Source organism: Calonectris borealis, chromosome 15 (genome assembly GCF_964195595.1).
Source record: "Calonectris borealis chromosome 15, bCalBor7.hap1.2, whole genome shotgun sequence".
Classification (NCBI taxonomy): domain Eukaryota; kingdom Metazoa; phylum Chordata; class Aves; order Procellariiformes; family Procellariidae; genus Calonectris; species Calonectris borealis.
Window position 1 is genome coordinate 19997379 of NC_134326.1, and position 18539 is coordinate 20015917.

The following is an 18539-nucleotide window of genomic DNA, read 5'->3' on the forward strand; positions in this document are numbered from 1 at the left end:
TGCCACCGAGCTGAGAGCCCCGTACCGCAGCGCAGGGCACGGCTGCAGCTCTGCGGGCAGTTCCTCCAACTTCACTCTGCCTTCATTTGAACTTTCTTAATTCAGCTTCTCCTCTGCACTGCTTCCCGATTAACACAGGCTGCTGAAGTGCTCGGAGACCTTAGCATGCTTTTATTTTTTAACCTTTGCCTCTCAAACCCTGGTTAGTCACAGCTGTTCTGCAATTCCCCATACTAATGTGCTGCTGCCGGCTCAAGGGCTCCTGTCGTACGTGCTCTGGTCACCTGCGGAGAGCAACTTCCACCGGAGGATTTCCACTCCACAGGAGAGGTTAACTGGTTAAAACTGGGTGTTCTACTCTAGAGCTTTCGTCCCCTCACCCCGGGCAAACCGCTCCAGGGTGCTGCAGTTCCTAAAGGGAGAGGGATAAATCCCTTTAGCTGTGTAATAGCCACATCCACTGTAGCACACTAACCGGTTCGTTATCAGCAATCTGTAGTATCAGGTCTGCTTTTTTCCCCGTTATTTTAAACCGAATCAGTGATAGATTTGTATCGTCTTAAACAGGTCATTGCAACTCCCCATCCTGCAGCTACTCCCGAGATGTCCATGGGAAATACAGCGTCTCCTCGGGCTTCTCTGCTCTGGGAAATTACAGCCCGTGTAAAATAACCTCCGAGTTAAATATTCAGTTCAGCAGGGCTGTCGTGTTTCATATCGCATTAATTGGGTCACCACAGCTAACGATGACACTGACAGCAGTAATAGCACTTCTCTTGTTCACATCCAGTGCAAAGTCATGTTTAATACTGGGCTAGTTAATGCATATTCTAACACTGTCTAGTTTTTCATTAGTAAGATCAAAGAAAGGTGTGTGCCCGCATTAGCAAGTTCTCCATTTGATCTGTTTTCCTCAAATGAGACAGCCGAGGCAGGGAGCTGGGCGGGAGGAATATGTTCTTTTAGCTGTTTTAGCTGTAAAGTCATTAATACCATCTCCAGCAGAGGAATTGTTCTCTCGCTACTATTAAGGTGACATCTCAAGAGCTCTTTTGTTTAAAACTATACTGAGATGCTCGAGGACCCATAGCAGGTGAATGAGGGATCTGTCACACAAAGAGAAGGAAAACCAGCTCAACACAGAGTATGTCAAGACAACACGAGACAGTGCGAGGGACTGACTCTGGCTAGCCAGGAGTGGTTAAAGTAATCTGGGCATATGAGATGACAACTGGAACTCAGGCTAAATATTCCTGGTTTTGATACTAAACAGCAGAATTGTCAAGGGATATGGAGAGATCACGCCCAAATCCAGTTACAGCAAGGATGTTGTAGGATTTGTATTTTTGAGACCCCCCCCAAATCATAACATATGAACAAGTGGGGAACCTGAATATTGTCTGCAGGGGGGATGAAGGGAGGCTGGTCCCTGCTCCCCAGGTGCTGGTGTCTTTGGGATCTTCCTGGTTCCAGCAGGCTTCTTACTAGAAAAACGGGGCTAGGGGAGGAGAGCTGCCACCCATGGGGTATTTTTCTGTGAAAAACCCTTTTAGTGAGTAAATTGTCCCCAGCTGATGAGCTCTATTTGTCACGCTCCACAGAAAGGAAGTGTGGAACTGAGTCTTTCACAGTTGCAGGTTCATTCAGGTCTTTCTTCTGCCTAATCTTTCTCTCCAGTATCTGCCTATGTTGCATTTTGTACTTGCACCTCTGCTGCCGAAGGGAGAGCTCACAGCAAACGTTTCCTGCCCACGGGCTGAAGTGTGAATGGTAGCGCTGTCAGGGCTATTTTTTTCCTTAGCTTAGTCAGCAGTTTAAAAGATGATCTACCCTCCAAAGACCAACAAGTCTTCTGAAGGGCTCAGGACTAGTCTAACGTACAAAGCAGGATCTCAGACAGCGTCGGACCGTGTCTTCCTCCAGACGGCCCCAGGCCATTTTCTTCCCTCTTCCTGAACCTCTGTTGAGTACTTTCAACTCAGCTGTGTCACTGAGTCGGGAAAGAATGTAAAGCATTTTGAGATGCAGAGATGGCTGAGATCAGAGGCTTTTGCTGCAGTAAGAAGAGCTAACTAGATGATACATGGTGCACAAGTCGAGGAAAGTGCTAGGAAACGGGCCACAGGCAAACACGCTCTTAAGACCTTAAGAGTTTGGGCTGACTTGCGTTGCCTTAGGAGAAAAGCCAGAAGTGGCGCGGAGGGCAGTGTCCTGGCAGTGCACGACCTGGCACTCCTGACCACAGCGATGCCGCGTGCCCCGCACCCTGTCCGAGCGGACACAGCCCAGGGCCGGCCGTCTGCCAGGCACCTGCCTGCACGGTGGCCCCGTGCCGTGGCATGTCAGCCAACAACCCCGTAACACCACACACACACACGTCCCGTGTGCGCTGCGGCAGGCGGGTGTGGGCTTATGCATCGGGGGGACGGACATTTTAGTCTTGAACTCAGTGAGAGCACGTTCGCCCCGCTCAGCCCCCCCAGAAGGAAAGAAGCCTGCGTGGTGGCATTAGTGCTGGGCTGGTGAGAAATGATGTCCTTGTTTTGATTTTTGTTATTGGTTTGATTTTTGTTATTGTTTTGATTTTTGTTATTGGTTTGATTTTTGTTATTGGTTTGATTTTTGTTATTGGTTTGATTTTTGTTATTGGTTTGATTTTTGTTATTGGTTTGATTTTTGTTATTGGTTTGATTTTTATTATTGTTTTGATTTTTATTAGTTTTGACTTTTGTTCCTGTTTTGACTTTTGTTCCTGTTTTTTGATGTTTGTTACTGTTTGTTGGCTCCCCTCCGCATGTCGTGGGCGAAGCCGTTCCATTTGAACCCCGCGCTCTTGCAGCAGCGGCCGCCGCCTCCAGCTGCCGTTACGGCGCCGCCTGGCGGTCGCCGCGCAGCACAGCGGGGCCGCAGCCACCGGCCGCTGCCCGGCCCCGGCGCAGTCGCCCCGCGGGCGAGGGCGAGCCCCGGCCGGGGAGAAGGCAGGGGCCGGCCGGGGGCCGCGGTGAACGGGGGGGCCGCGAATCCCCCGCCGGCTGCGTGCCCCCGGCTTGCTTGGCGTACGTCTTGTGTATGACCGTGAACTCACGCTTTATTCACAGCTAACTCTCTCCACTGTTCTTAGGAGGAAAAAGAAGTGCATTCGGTACTTACAAGGAGAAGGACGCTGTGCCAGCCCAGTTTCTTCCGATGGAAGTGCTATAGACTCCCCTCCCTCTCCTCTGGACGCACTCCAATGCATCTCCTCTGCTTTTCCTTCAGACAAGCTTGCAGCCCCCGCTGACTCCGCACACAGAGAACAGCCTGACCCCTTCCCCGACTCCGCTCACCTCCAAACCGCCACCTGCTCCTCCAGACTGACCACCAGGTGCTCTTCTGCGCCCACGGAGTCCCCAGCGTTCGGCGTGGCCTCCACGGGGACATAGTCCCAGGCGCCCAACCGCGTTGGCCGGGACAGTGGGCGCTTCGCTGTCTCCCACCTGGTTTCGCTGCCCATTGAAAAGGACCAGAAGCCCATCCAAATTCCCCATCTCACCGTAAAACGTGCAAAGTTAGGCAACAGGATGACTTAAGGATGCTGGAAAACTCATTTGGGTTTTTTTTGGGGGGGTGGTGTTAAAGATAGAAAAGTGATTTCAAAAAAAAGATAAAAAATAAGTACTTGCCAAAATTTAAAGTGCTGATGAGTAAACAAGCCTTTTGTCCCTGCCCTGTGCTGCTTTTTTGTTTATTTGGGGTTTTTCTTTGTTTTTTTTTACTGCATTATCTTCAAGTATGGTAGAAAGCAGAGACGAACTCCCCAGCTTGCTGCAGTAGATGGTAGGTGCTATCAATCTAACACTGGCTTCCACTCCCTGCCTTCCGAGCTGCTTTAAAGTATAGTCACTCACTCACAGATCTCTCATAGCCGTTATACCGTGGAGCTGGAAAAGCTGGAATAGGAGCATTTTTTAAAAGCCCTTATGTCTGGAAATTAAATGTAGCGATGCTAGCTTTCTGATCTGACCGGATGACAGAGAAATGAAATATTTAACGCAACAAGGTGAATTTTTTAAACTTCTTGTTTGAGAACAGGAAGATATTGTTTACAGGTAACAGGTCTCTGTGCAGACACGTCCCGTTCCGCGAGCGTACAGCATGGCAGAGGCAAAGGGAGCACTAACCGGACGGGAAAAGGAGCTTGGACCGGCCGCTGGAAGGTCTGACGGTCGATTGCTCGCTGCATCAGTCAGGTGCAGGGTCTCCCTTGCTGTTAGGAATTGTCCACTGCAGACGTGGATGGCCAGAAATCTCATCTTTTGGGCAAAGCCTCAAAAATCAGTTTGCTACTACGGCCTTGACCTAACTCCGCACCCCGGCAGGGGCGGGCAGGCCGTGCAGGGCGCCCGCAGCCCTGGCAGGCGGACCCAAGGCAGGGGACCGCGCTGTCCCCACAAGCCGCCTTCTGCTGAGCGGACGGGGTGGAGGAGAGGCGCGAGCTCTGCCACCACGCGCGGCTCCCCCCTTCCCCAGGGCAGTCTGGCAGCAGAACGGCACACTACCCTGCTCTTCGCTTCAGGCACCCGTCTGCACGTACCCTCAGCAAGATCGAACCCTTTTTTTCATTATTTGGTGTGTAACTTTTTAAAAAACCTTATTCTAGCTTTTTCCAAAAGATCCTCCCTCCACCCCCATGACAATGCCAAATGTTAATTTATTCTCTCCAGCTTGGAAACATTTACCAGTTTCTGGTATTTTATTTATATTTTGAGCTTGATAAACAAAAAACACTGTGGACAGATTGTGATCTCCCTGAACCGATGTAAATCCCAGATTAATCCCAGTTCTTGATTTACTTCAGGTTTACAGACTTCTCACAGAGACCACAATCTAGGCCAGTGCAGATTTTTTCCTGCTTGAAAGAAATATATTCTAGACTGCTGAAGAGAAAAATAACACCACACGGAGGGAGAGGGGGGTCTATTTTTTTCTACTTTACAGAATAGGTTTTAGAGTACTGAATACAAATTATGTAGTAATATTATTGTAGAACTGCAAGAAATTTAAGATGACCTTTATAATGTACAAAATATTTTTATATTTTTTTCTTAACGCAAAACCACAAACCCTAATTTTTTACATTGGACTAAACATAACTTTTTAAACAAGTTTATGCCTCAAAGATTGAAAATTTAAAAAAAAAAAAACAAACCAACTTGATTAGTCTGTAGAGCAGCTTTGGGTTTATTCCTTTTATTTAGGTACTTTTGCTTACAGTAGTGTAGATTTTTTAATTCCAGTTTTAGTATAGAAGATCTAAACCTATTGCTTTATTCCTCTCCTGTGTATATGTAACTTCAGAAGCACTGAATGAAAGCTACGTGCACAAACCTGAAAAGTTTGAAAAGAGTCATTTTAAAGTTTGAAAGAATCATTTTAACCCTTAGAGAAGTAGCATTACCTGAACCGACTGCCACCTGTACACTTAATCCTGTACTTACTGCACTCAGAGGGTTAATTACATAGCACTAGATCAATATGCAGTCTGCTCATTTTTAAATTATTTTAGCAAGCTTAGACAACAGCATGCTCCAGTGCTGAACAGAGGAACTCAGCAGACTCTTCCCAGATCTGACATAGTCTCTTTTTATCACTTGATTAAAAAAAAAACCAAAAAAATTGCTTAAAAAACCAACTGTCTCAGCTCACCATTTGTCACTCTGAGACCCTCTGATGTAAGGTGCTGTAGCAGTGTCAGCTACTGTAAACGCCACAGATGACAAATCAGCCGCAGTGGCCTAGCTAACTCAACACTGGGTGTAAAGCTGGCATAACGTAACACCCGATCGGTATTTTGTGGTTGGATGAAAGATAGAACTCAGCAGCAAAGCAAAGGCAGGTAGAAAAGAAAAAGCAGATGCGTCTAAATAACACCAGAGGAAATTTAGGGGAAAGTCCTGAACAGTATTAAACTGCCTGTCCTGACCAAGGACCAACCAGTACTAGCGTACAGAGCAGCCGTCACTCATTTCAGAACTCACCGGGACTTTCACCCGTTTATTTCAAGGCTACTTTGGCCCCTCCACAGTGATGTGGATGCCTGCCTTGGTTCGGGGCACACGGGCCGGCAAAAGGCCCGTCTGTATCACAGCCGCCTCTCGTTATTCCATCCAACTCCTGCAAAATCTCCTTAGTGAAACCTACTGCCCCCCTCTCCGGGAGCCTTTCCTCGTGCGTTCCTGGCACGGAAGCATTTCCACAGGCACAGAGCTGGAGCAGTTACACCCGTTTTCTGACACAGCGTCGTTCTGACCCTGCGCTCTGCTCCACACGTACAGGTCTATAGCCAGACCTTACCCTGTGCTTTCAGCTACCGCAGTACAAACTCAGAATATCCGCTTCGTATACTGTAACACCGTCAGTTTATACTGCTGGAACTGAGAAAATGTAATCTTTTTGTTTTCTCCCCCCCCCAACACACGAGATAAGAGAACTTCAAGCTGCCTATTTCTGAGACAAAACAGCAAGCACGACCAACTTTTGTTACATGCCCTATGGCTGATAACCAATGCCAAAACAAGGTTACTTTCATTAATACCAAAAAAGTGTCTTTAGAAATACTATATGAAGTGTTACTATTTTGTGTTAATACTCTTTTTTAATAGAAGGAAATCTTTGCCCTTAAGTTTTTATCGCAACAAGAATTTTTTTTTTTAGTTCTTTTACAGCAATTTCAACTCTTCCTGAAATACATATTTGAATTCCTGGAATCAGTTTGAATGTAGAAGTCATGGAAGTACCACTTCATTAAACCAAGTAAAACCACTGTATGTATGTAGCAGGGATAAATGTTTTGCAGCTGTACTTTCATTTGTCCAATGACTATCCATCATTTGTTGTAATTTTTTTACTTCATTGAGTTTGTATTTTTTGGCTTTTATGTTCAAAATATGTTTATAGCTTTATAAATAAAGTAATTGCCAGACTGGCTATTCAAAATAGGCCACTGGAAGTTATAATACTATCAAACTGTCAAATAACTATTTCTTAGAATTCAAGAGGATTCCTGGTTTTTTTTTTGGTTTGGTTTTTTTTCCCTCCTTCAGCATTTGTGTGTATGAACAGTTTTCAGAATAATTTCCAATAGTCTTTAATAGGTAAGACTAAGTAAATAGTAAACCAAGACTAAGGAAAAATACCTCCTCCTCCAATCTCTACTGACACCTTGCCTTCCCTACCCCCACACTTAATCACTTTAGCCAGGAAGAGCTATCCCTGATCATGCCATGACTTAAAAAAAGGTTAAGGCAGCACCATACAAGTTAAACAGCAACAAAGTTTAACAGCGGGAAATTGGACAGTCTCTCCCTCTCAAGAATTTCGAAGTACACAGCTGGAACAGTACTACAGGGGAATTTCAATTAGAGAAAATAAGTTGTATGGAATCCTAACTACCAGGACTGCTAAGAATATTGAAATGTGTCAAAGCTGTACAATGCTTTGAGCACCCAGACTAGCCCTTTCTTCCGCGGGCTGCTATGCTGAACCCCCACACTTGCATCAGTATCAACAGCCAACCGGCACAACCCTGGAGCTCCAGCAGAAGCTCCAGCATTACAGCATTTGACCACCAAGGGTTGTGTTTTAGGCAAGCTGCTCTAATAATTAGCAAGTCTTACCGCAGGATCCCCGGGGTGTTTTATGCAGGTATGGCAAACAAAGAAGCAAGGTAATGAGGGAGACAACCCATGTGTCTTTGTCTCTTCCTCATCCTACGGCATAGTGAGGCATCGTGTGAGGCAGTGGCTGCTACCAAACATAGATGCTAGTCTGATGATGAGCACCTAAAGGTATTTACACAGGCTCCTGCCATTGACCACAAATACAGTATAGGCTTCTATATTAGCAACACAGCACTCCAGGGACGAACTAGCATATTCTGGAACACTAGCTTCACACACAGATGGATTTATTTCTTGTAAGAATCCAGGGTAAGCTGAATATTAAACTACAAACATAGTCACAGAAAGAATTCTCATCAGAAGATTTTCTCTAGTAGCACCTTTAAACCAAGGTCTGTTGTTTGCAATACAGGATGCTGGAAAGGCTTCATCATGTCCAAGTCTAGCACTGGAGTATTTTATGCCCACTGACAATATAGTATCTATAATATGCCCATATAATATGCACACCAGCACAGAGGCAGGCCCAGCAACCTCATGAAGAAGCAGATGTGAGCAGCAGCTGGATCCAAAGCATGGGTTTGAATGCTGCCTTAGAGCAAGTTATGAATGCTTTCATTAATGGTTACATCAAAGATTACCTAAAAGCTGGTAAGCCATCAAAAAATATATCCATCTGGATTGCTTGCTATTTAACTTCTGACTTAATTTGAGAAGTTGCCCACTGTGTCCAACTAGTGGCTTCCTGGTCATTTAACAAATCTTTACATCGTTTTATTTTAAATTAACCACTCCCTCAGTACTGTTATTTGTACACTCAGTGACAGTAAGATTGCCTAGTTTCAAATAACTAGAACCATTTGCAAACAAAAGTTTAAAAGCCCTTTATTAATTCAGAAGTGAAACACTGATATTTAAAGTGAGATAAGTATGTTTATTAAGGTTCATCCTACTCTAAGGTTTATACAGAGAATGGAATGCAATACAAACTAAGAGCACACCTCAAGATCTACCACACAACCATCCCCTACTCCCTATAAGGGAACTGTAAAAAAAAAAATAAAAATCAGAAAACCAGTTACTGTTTAACTAGTTGCAAGTGGCTTTGTCCAAAGAAGTTAAGCTTGATATTGCATTAGCTTTGTATGCAATAATTAAGTCTCTACAAGCTGAAGTATCACATACAGAGGCATAAGATTTCCTGTGGACACATGAAACCATGTTTTAAAGAGTTACATCACAAGGGCCGTTAAAATTGCCTAAAAATGAGCCTCTAATGGCATGCACAGGTCAATAATATTAACTTTGGTAATGTCAGTCATTTTTGGTCAAACCTGCATTCCACTTTTAACAGTAACATATAAAAAACACCCATCCTGTGCATAAAGCAACCCACTTTTCATTTGCTACCAGCGAGAGGCAGGTCTTCAAGACATGGTTGAAGTATTCAAATTTAACTGTCAGGAGCTTGCTTAGTTCTAGATCACATTGTTCACTAGTCTATAAGGCAAGACTAACAGGACAGGCAAGTGGTCAAATATTTCTTTTTTTTTTTTAAATGCAGGACAAGAACCATCTTGAAAGTTATATAGCTTTAAGTAACACTAATTTTCCCCACAATGTTTTTGGAAGAAATCCAGTAACTTTTTTTACTTTAACTAGTTCCCCAAGACACATTCTAGTTTGTTTTTCTTTCTGAAGCTATCAATACCCTGTAAATACAACTGTTTTGTTCTTCTTGAGGAGGAAGTCATAGGTTTTATTTACAATGGACTGTAACTGGACTTGAACAGTTTAGAAGTGTAATGAAAATGACAGCCTTAAGTGCTACTTTCCATACAGAATCCACACTTAGTTCAGTTTTATTCATTGCAGAGTAAAGTAAAAAGACATCCAATTACACTAGTAGAAACTCAGAAGATTTAAATTTGTACTCAAAAAAAACCACTACACATGCAAAGGGAACAATATCCTGCTAACACAACTTAATTTGCTGCTGCATTTGTCTAATATTAACAATTATGAACAGAGCAGTGCAACTAGTATTTGGAACAATCCTTACAGTGTTCGAGTGTCAGGCACAATACTTCACTTCTCTTCGCACCACTGGTTTTCTTTACGTACCTAAAAGAACATTTTACTATTAATATGTTGCAGTGAACTTCTAGAAGTTAGCTGTAGATTCCCATATGCATTCAGGATTACTCCTTGCAGGAAGGCATAAACTTGGAAGCAGCTTTAATGTTTCATGCAGGGTTTGTAATTATAAAGTCAGTCTTCCAAACTGACCCGTTTACCAGTATAAACAAGAAATTTATTTCTCATGCCTAGATTTGATCAAAACTGAATTTTTCCCACCAAGTAAAGCAAATGGACTAGCTTAAGATTAAATTGCTTGTTTCATGACATAGCACTGAAGACAAACCTAAGTATACAATTCACTGCCTTTGTATTTAAACATGGCATCTTGTTCTGATCTTTCCCAACTCTGCCATTTTTCAGTTGGTTTGTTGTTCAAGTTCTAAGACCGATGAGTTCATTAAAGGGAATCCAAGCATCTTACCTTTCTAGCCACATGCATCTTCAGCATTCTTACTACACCTCCAAAACAGCAAACTAAGGCTGCCACAAGCAGTCCTACATGCTTTCCTACTAGACACACATTTGAGCCAGGAAGTCAATATGCTTTGTTTTGACCTCTTCAAGTAATGGGCTGCAAGCACTGGAAGCACTGAAAGGTCTTGCACCAGTAGCAACCCAATTACGAGGAGCTGATGCATTAGTTTACATTTACTGTTAACAAATCAGTTGCATCACACATTAAATTATGAAGCACCACACAATAATTCAGCACAAAAACACAGCTAAATTATAATTAAACCCAGATCAAGTACCTGTGCTTCTTCCTCCTCAGTGAAATCATTCTTAATATTGAATGTCTTGCGAATTTCTTCTGGAGTTTTCCCCTTGATCATGTTTGCAACTGTCTTGCATGTGACATCAAGCAAACCTTTGATGTCCAAGTAATTCGCAGCCTGTAGAAGAGTTTCCAAATTTAAAGCCTCCATATCAGTATTCTGCCTCTCTAGATGTACTACTAAAGTTATGCTTACACTGAAATTGTAGAGTACTGTAACTGCAAACAGATCATCTCCACTTTGAGAAGCTTTTAGCTAGAACCTTGAAGTAACAGTACCTAAAACTTGCTTGCCAAACAGAAGGAAAAGTCATTTGTATCATGAGAGACACCCCCCTGCTCCTCCTTTTACAAAGGGCTTTCAAAAGCCTGCAAACATCCGAGATCTTCAGTGTTGAAGTGCTGGTAACTAGCTAAGACAAGTAATGTTGGCTCACAGTACCACACAAGGTACAGATTTTAAGTGTCAAAGCTAGATTTTAATTTGGATGCAGATCTCCAGAACTCCCTTTCTAGTAATAAGCCCTCAACTAAGACTCAAGAGCCACAAGAATAAAGACAGCTGTAGGGCCTCATACTCAGAAAATTGTAGTAATTGATAAATGAGCAGGTTTAATCTAGTGCCCAGCATTAGATTAACAAGCATTCTAACATCCTCAACAATTTAGCCAATAGTTTGCCAGGACTACCTGCTCTCCCCACATCCCCCCCACGAAGAAGTTACTCAAGAAGCATGAAGACTTTGTGCACAAACAGAGCGCACTTCACAGGCATAGCCTTTACACTTCTCGAACATACTTACCAGGATAAGTTCAAAAAGTGTTCCTTGGTCTACTTTCAGAAACTCTTGATCCCACACAGGGATGTCATCTGTTCTTTTTTCTTTGTTCTCATCATCCTCAGGAGGAGGTGGATCATCCTTGTGATGGGTGCACCACTGAATCACCTAATTATGGTTTTGATATTAGAAGTTTTATCCAAATGATTCTCCCATTAGGCTCCAACTATAACTTAATTTCATTTTAGAACTGTACCTTTTTCTCTAGATTTATACTAGAATCCTGCATGAACATGCTCCATTACCCAATATTTTCATCTTAGAACAATTGATCCTGAATCCTGAAGTACAACAGCCTTCAAGAATCCCATCTGAGACAGTAGCTAGTTAATTACTTACAATCTTAAAAGCCAGCTGCTGATGTTACAAAGTTATTAAACCCTGTGCTAACACACATAAAACTGTACAACGGAAACCTAAACCTTGTTTTGCAGTGTTTAATCTGTTTGCAAACATAATTCTTATTCATCAGAATACTACAATGGGGAAGCTACCAGCAGGACATGTTCACCAGAGTACAAAGTTCACCTGGAAAAAGTTTGCATGTTCTCAAGTCTGTTTGGGTTTTTTTTGTTGTTTTTTTGTTTTTTTTTTGTTTTGTTTTGTTTTTTTTTAAAAAAACACCATCTCACCACCCAGACAATTAAAGGAGTAAGGAGCTAATGCAAGTAAAATCCTGTTCCATTTTGCCAACCCGAGAGAATTCACAAATTTGAAGTTATTTATGTGTATGTTCACTAGGAAATAATTCCTAACCCTGTATTTACCCCAAAACAGTCCAGTGCTTATTTTGGCACAACACTTTCTACTTCAGAGCAAAAGTATCTTAGAAGACAGCAACATACTTTTTCACTTTTCTCACCTGACCCAACAATAATCGTGGTCTATTTCTGAATTTAATACCACCGAGCGTGCACAGTGTCTCTTAAGCACTGTAACTGCCACCCAGGCATGGCTACTGCCAGTTACTCTCACCACTGCCTGTCCCTTAATCCTTTCTCCTAACATTTGGATCTCATAACAGCCACCTCGGTTCACAGAATCCAATTAAAATCAGTGCTTAAATACCGTGAAATACTAGCGTGTACAGATGTCCAGCACCACTTCAACACCTTAGGAAGCCTGTCTGGCCTCCAGCTGCTGTTCCAGAAGGTCACCCCGCAGGTCTTCTGCCATTAGCTACCTGCCAGCCTCACCCCAGTTCCCAGGTACCCTAGATGCCTGTGTTCATGCACCTTAAATTAGTTAAGCTTGTAGCTAGCACATGGAAAGTATTTTTAATACAATAGTAATACCCAACTCCAACATGAATTTCACATTTCATTACTGCCACACAACACTACCACTTTCAGCATCTTACCTTTTTCAAGATAGCTGCATTAACATTTGGAAGAGGGACTGGGTCATCGTCACCTTCATCATCCATTCCCAAATCTAAAAGTGGAAAGATGACTAAGCAATTGGCAGGCAAAACCATTTACTTTTCTCTGAACTGGGCCGCTTCACCAATTCTCCACTACTTTAACAACACTGAGGCTGAATGGATTGGTAGCAAAGGATCTCTAACTGGTGAAGTCAGAAGCTTTTAGAAAGCTTCGATGAGGCTTTGTGGAGCCATGGCTGCATTATACATACCAGGCTATACCAAGTTTAGGCTAGGTAGCTAATAAGGCTACCTCATCAAATGAGAGCATCAACAAACCATCGGTTAAGCACTCAGTTACTTGTTAGAGCAAAACTTGCTAGTTCAGTGTTCTGAGAATAGGATATGATGAAGAATAAGACAAATATTTATGTATTTTTATCACTTTCAACAGTTCAATCCACAAGTTAAACCCAAGTGTTCCAACTGAGATCTCCCATTCAATTTATTGTTAAATAAGAATTCAGATCTACTGGGGTAAGTAGAGACCAAGTTTTGCCCTCTATAGGAGCAGCAAATACTGTAGCCATAGAGATGCCAGTTCTGGCCTCTGAAGCACTGGTACTGATTTTTACCAGCTCAAGAATTTTGCATGCTAAGACAGCAGCACAAATCCTTCAATCAAAAAAGATTTATAAAACATGCTTCTCATATGCCTTGTTTTAAAACTTTGTCAGCATGCTCAAGGTAGATTTGGATAAAGTTTGTCACTTTGTCCCCTTGATATGATTAACCAATTGAGAGAAAAATTGAGAAAAAACATAATTAAAATTTCAACTTGATACACAGAGCAAATACCACACTAGCCATCTTTGATTAGAGAATACGCTTTTTTTATTACACAAATGCTAACAGTTGGATGACATCCTAGCTGTCAAAGATTAACATCCTGTAATTAGTTATGTAATTGAGCAGCTACACAGACCTTCACTCATTATAGGCACAGATGAGCCAATTCTACATCACCAAGGAACTCAATTTTTAAGAACAGATGACTATCACGCCATCATCACTGATCAAATTTGTGCACAATTAAAATAGCATGTACTTCTGTATTTAGGCAAGTCAACTACTGTTATTATTAGTAGGATATTAATTAGCACTACTTTTTGTTTGGAGTAAGTAACTTCATAGATTCAGAAACTAAAATACTAACATTAAAGGGTACTGCATATTTTCACCAATTAATGGAAACTTCAAATGCATACTTTGAACATGCTGACAGATACTAGTGTAAGAAGCAACCAGTCCAAAATTGTTGGTATGGGGAAATAATTCAAGCAGTATCTCAAGTTTAGTCAACTCGGCTCAACTTGTCCCCACCACCTCCAAATCAGCAATTTCATCTATTATCAGAAAATTGATACTCCACCGGTGGTCACACAACCCCACCTTTCAGCCCTTCCCCTTTCAGCTGCAGCACCTGATACACAAAACATTGTTTATTAACGGATGCTTAACTCTCTGTACTGCAAAAGGATTTCATCTGTACTAGCAGACTGGTTCTCACCCAGATTAGCAAGAGGCTAGTTTATGGTGCATAGCTTACAACACTTACCACGTATAACTTCCCTTTCATCAACACCTAAGTGTCACTAAACACCAGCAGTGACACTTGAGAAAAACTGAGAAGAACTGTGCTCCCTAATGTATTCCAACTGATTGCTATGTTTTCTGCTCACGTTGCTAGTCATGTTCAACAGCATCTTACTAACAGAATGAAAGTGTTCAATGGTTGGAGTATTTCAATCTTATTTTTATTGTTCTTAAATATAAGGTGTCACAATCAGACAAAGATTTATACTCAAGAACATTATTTTAACTACAACTACAATATAGAAAAATTTTCTAAGTTAATTCATGAATACACCCAAAAACTGGAAAAACCACCAGTAAACAATGAGGATTTGCACTAGAGGGATTAGACACAGTTTGCTCTGTATCCTAGCCATCTGGCAGATCTCCCTTCCCCCGCCACGAGTTCTTTTGTTTCAAATTTATGTCAGCAGGAGATCAGAACTAAGTATTTATCCCAAATAATTTAACTGCATCCATAAGCTCACAATATAGGTTTCACTTTAGCTCTTTCTTCATTGCACTGGCTTATGATCTCCCACCCCATTTAAAAGATACTTACATCGTAAGCCCGGTTTGTACAATTAAATAAAGTTAGTTTTTTATATTATTAGATGTTCTGTTTGCTTAACTTTTACAAAACTGAAGTAGGCTGTAGACAAGGCAGTGGGGTGCTTATATTTTACTAGCCTCCCTGTAAGTGCTCTTAACAAGAGAGCTGAGCTTTAGGCTTTTTGCAAGAGCACATCCACCCAAAACAGTTTAAGCTACAACAGCAATTGTTCCAGCTGTTCTGACATAAGACAGCAAGCTGCTCCATAGCCCTGGAAATCCTGTCCAGCACAGTACTGGTTTGTCTCCTTTGGTCACAATTCCTGTTCAAGAGGCTTCCTTGAACACACTGCTATCTCTGCACGAGCTAGCGATCCTCAGCCTTCATACTCTTACCTTCCAGCATAGTCTTTATAGTTACAGACTGTTTTGCAATTTCAACATCAACTTCAAAGATTTCTCCATCTGAACTCTGCAGTTTAATTGAAGGCATCTACAAGAGAAGGACAGTTATTTCCACACAATATTCAGCAAATGTTACAAGTTCAGCTGACTCAAAGATGTACATTACCTTTACTATTTATATTGGTTCTTACCAACAGCAGACAGCCCAGTGCCACTTAAAGCATGCTCAGATTATTCACTGCTTGAATCAATAGGCCTAAATTCATTAATCCTCATGCTTAAGAAACCAGGGTTGATAGAAAGAAGCCTAACACCAAGAGAACTTTTTTCTTAATTTGCAAGTATAAAATACACAAAATTTTAGTCAATAATGCTTACATTTTTTACAGTGCAACACTAGAGCTATCTTTCTCCTAAATTAATCTTCAACAACACTTCCAAAACACAACTTGTCTTCAAATCCAAACAATTGCTACTCACTTTGACTACTCAGATGAAGTCAGATCTCAAAAGCAGTTTTCAAATGATAGCCTCTGGAACAGAATCACAAAATCGAGGTTGGAAGGAACCCCTCTAGGCAAAAGTCTAGTCCAGCCTCCCTTGCTCCAGAGTCAAACAGACCAGGTTACTCAGGATCAAAGGCGTTCCTTCAGAAAAGTGTTTGGTTTTCTGAAGAGATTAAAAGCAATATACCACTACAAGGAAGGCTTTCAGCACTCAATACTACTCTTATAAAGTAGGAAGTTAGACCAGCACTTTGTTAGCATTAGGAAAGACTAAGATGACTACGCATTTTAACAAAGTTTTTCAAACAGTGATAAGACCTACAATGGAAGCAGCAGACTTCAAAGATGTCACTAGCAGGAAAATAATCAAACTTTACAAGAATGTATCGTTCCAGATATTTAACTACTCAAACCCAGAAGTAAAGCACTTGATACAGCAGCTAGTAGGTTACAACTTCTGCCTGAAACTACTCATGAAGTCTGTTTGGGTATCACTGCACTTGAATCAACTGACTTGAAGGACATGATAAACATAACTGCCTGGCCACATAAATTTTATAAATCAGTTCTCAAACTAGTAGGATGTGCTACAATAAGTTCCTTTGCCACTCAAAATATTTGTTAGCAGCAGACCATTGCAACAGTTCAATTTTTTTCCTCAAGTTACCTGCTTAAAGATCTCTGAAGCATGTATCTGTAAATACAGCCTGCAAGGCGCTGTAAAGAAAAGCTCTAGAAACAAAGAATTGCAAATTCATTTCAATTAATTTTCAATGTTCGTCCCACACCAAACCTAAAAGCTATGCGTGCCAGTTCCTTACAGTAGTACTTGAACTACCAAAATTGAATTAGCTGGACCACTTTCAGCAAACTGGCACTATCCCTTTTTGAATGCCTCCTGTAGCTCATCAGTATGGCTGAGCCTGACAGTACTGCAAGAAACCCAGTCCAATGGAGGCCGGCCAAAGCACGTTATTAAGCAGCTCACACCAGCTTGAAGCCCTCATTGCTTTAATTTCCATTTGGCAGAGCGAGTAGCTAGTTAATGTTTACACAGTCATGTAACCCTATATGACAGTGCTACTTCTAGTTAAGTTGGGTGTTCTGGAGGAACATGGTCATGATTGTTCCAAAGATACAAACATATATATACATATACACAAAGATAAAATTCTGATTAAAACATAGTTGTGAGTTGGTAGTTTCAACGATGCTCTGAAATAAAAAAGTGATCTAGGCATACATTTCAGATTTAATGCATCTGTTCTTGCAGTGATTGTCTGAGAGCACTCAAGAACAAACCCCGCTTCAGATGCCAGCCTTCCCGAGCTCCTGTCTAGGATTACATAATGCTGCACAACGGAGCCAGCAGGACAGGGATGCTGCCTTAACGACTCCAGCCCCGGCAAGAATATTTGCACTGAGACCCTTGTATCACCCAAACCCACTTTTATCAAGACCTTTAGGTTATCATTAAGAGTCTGAATCAGGCAGAATGAAGTTAATCTACTGTTTTATCACGGGTAACAGATCAGGATTTCATCCAAATTTCATTATTTTTATACCACAGAGCACAGTCTCCTGGAAGAAAAAAAAACTCTTTTAGCAAACTGCAACACAGCTCTAGAAATAGACAGGCCTTGGATAGCAACTCAGTTGGGTGACTAAGCAGACTAGTCCTAAAAGCTCTGTTCGACAACAGCAAAACAGGTTGGGAGCTTGTCAAAAGACAAACCTGAATTACAACGGTAATTTGCATGTACAAGCCTGAAACGCAGAGCTCAGCCGTCTAAACCAGCGCTACCAGGCAACTCCATGCCTCCCAGAGCTACGCCGGGTGGATGCCCGCTCCTCCCCCTCCCCTTCTCCGTGACACCGGGTGTAACGCTGCATTTATTTAATAAAGTCACACCTGAGACGCTCTGTTTGCGCTGCCGCTCCACTGCTCCCCTCGCTACCAAGAGACACTCGGGGTGCCCTGGAGCAGCCCGACAGCCGCACGGCGGAGGGGCGGGCTCCGAAGGTGCTGTGCGGCCCGGGGCGGGGGCAGTGCCCCTGCTTTATTTACCAGACCCCGCAGACGGCGCCTCCCCACGCAGCCCCCCCCACCCCGCAAGGGGGCCCACGGGCGTTTCAGCCCCGCATTTCCCAGGAAGGGCTCAGACCTCGGCCCGCCCCCTCAGCGGCCCTCCCAAACCACCACCTGCGAGCCCCGCCGCCGCCACGGCCGCCCGCGCCCAGCGGGGGCCAGGCCGGGCCCACCTCCCCCGCCGAGCGGGCCCCGCGGTGCGGCCCAGCCCTTGCCGCCGCCTCGAGCACCTATTCCCGCCCCGCCGGCACCAGGCGGCCCCCCCCCACCCCGAGCTCGCAGGCCTCACCGTGAGGCGGCGGCGTCCGGCTCTGCGCTGACTGGACCTGGCGGCGGCGGCAGCGCTCGGGGCCCAACTGCGGCGGCGGCTTTATATGGCGGGGGAGGGGTGCGGGGGGAAGGGGGGAAGGACCCGCCTCTCGCCGCCTCGCCACCGCCGGGCTGCCCGCCGCGAACGCCTGAGCAAAACACCTCGCCCTGGCTCCCAAACGGTGCGGAGCGCGGCTGACGTAAAAGGACGGACCCGCGCCGCCCTTCTCAGGGTGGGGAGGGGGGAAGCGGAGCCGAAATGAGGCG

The 18539-nt window shown here is 43.3% G+C and overlaps 2 protein-coding genes across 14 annotated transcripts in view; one reads left to right on the forward strand and one right to left on the reverse strand.

Annotated features, from left to right (window-relative positions):
- Nucleotides 1–6977, forward strand: part of TCF7 (transcription factor 7) — a 74442-nt gene extending 67465 nt beyond the window's left edge. For 4 of the 8 annotated variants that reach the window (XM_075164566.1, XM_075164563.1, XM_075164567.1 and 1 more), the window contains one exon: nucleotides 3259–6977. In XM_075164566.1, coding sequence (XP_075020667.1) covers nucleotides 3259–3422 — 164 coding nt within the window. In that variant the 3' untranslated portion in view covers nucleotides 3423–6977. Of the gene's footprint in view, nucleotides 1–3121 lie in introns of all 8 variants that reach the window. The other 4 variants (XM_075164569.1, XM_075164568.1, XM_075164570.1 and 1 more) reach the window with 3 other exon arrangements.
- The window catches only part of LOC142088820 (S-phase kinase-associated protein 1), a 43723-nt gene continuing 27920 nt past the window's right edge, over nucleotides 2737–18539 (reverse strand). Inside the window, exons 1-8 of one of the 6 annotated variants that reach the window (XM_075164576.1) lie at nucleotides 18253–18305; nucleotides 16542–16606; nucleotides 15849–15901; nucleotides 15360–15456; nucleotides 12774–12847; nucleotides 11378–11521; nucleotides 10553–10693; nucleotides 8528–9782 (exon numbers count right to left, since the gene is read on the reverse strand). In XM_075164576.1, the coding sequence (XP_075020677.1) occupies nucleotides 9747–9782; nucleotides 10553–10693; nucleotides 11378–11521; nucleotides 12774–12847; nucleotides 15360–15456 (492 nt within the window). In that variant the 5' untranslated portion in view covers nucleotides 15849–15901; nucleotides 16542–16606; nucleotides 18253–18305 and the 3' untranslated portion in view covers nucleotides 8528–9746. Of the gene's footprint in view, nucleotides 4892–5192; nucleotides 5368–8527; nucleotides 9783–10552; nucleotides 10694–11377; nucleotides 11522–12773; nucleotides 12848–15359; nucleotides 15457–15848; nucleotides 16034–16541; nucleotides 16607–18252; nucleotides 18362–18539 lie in introns of those variants that run through there. The other 5 variants (XR_012676017.1, XR_012676018.1, XM_075164573.1 and 2 more) reach the window with 5 other exon arrangements.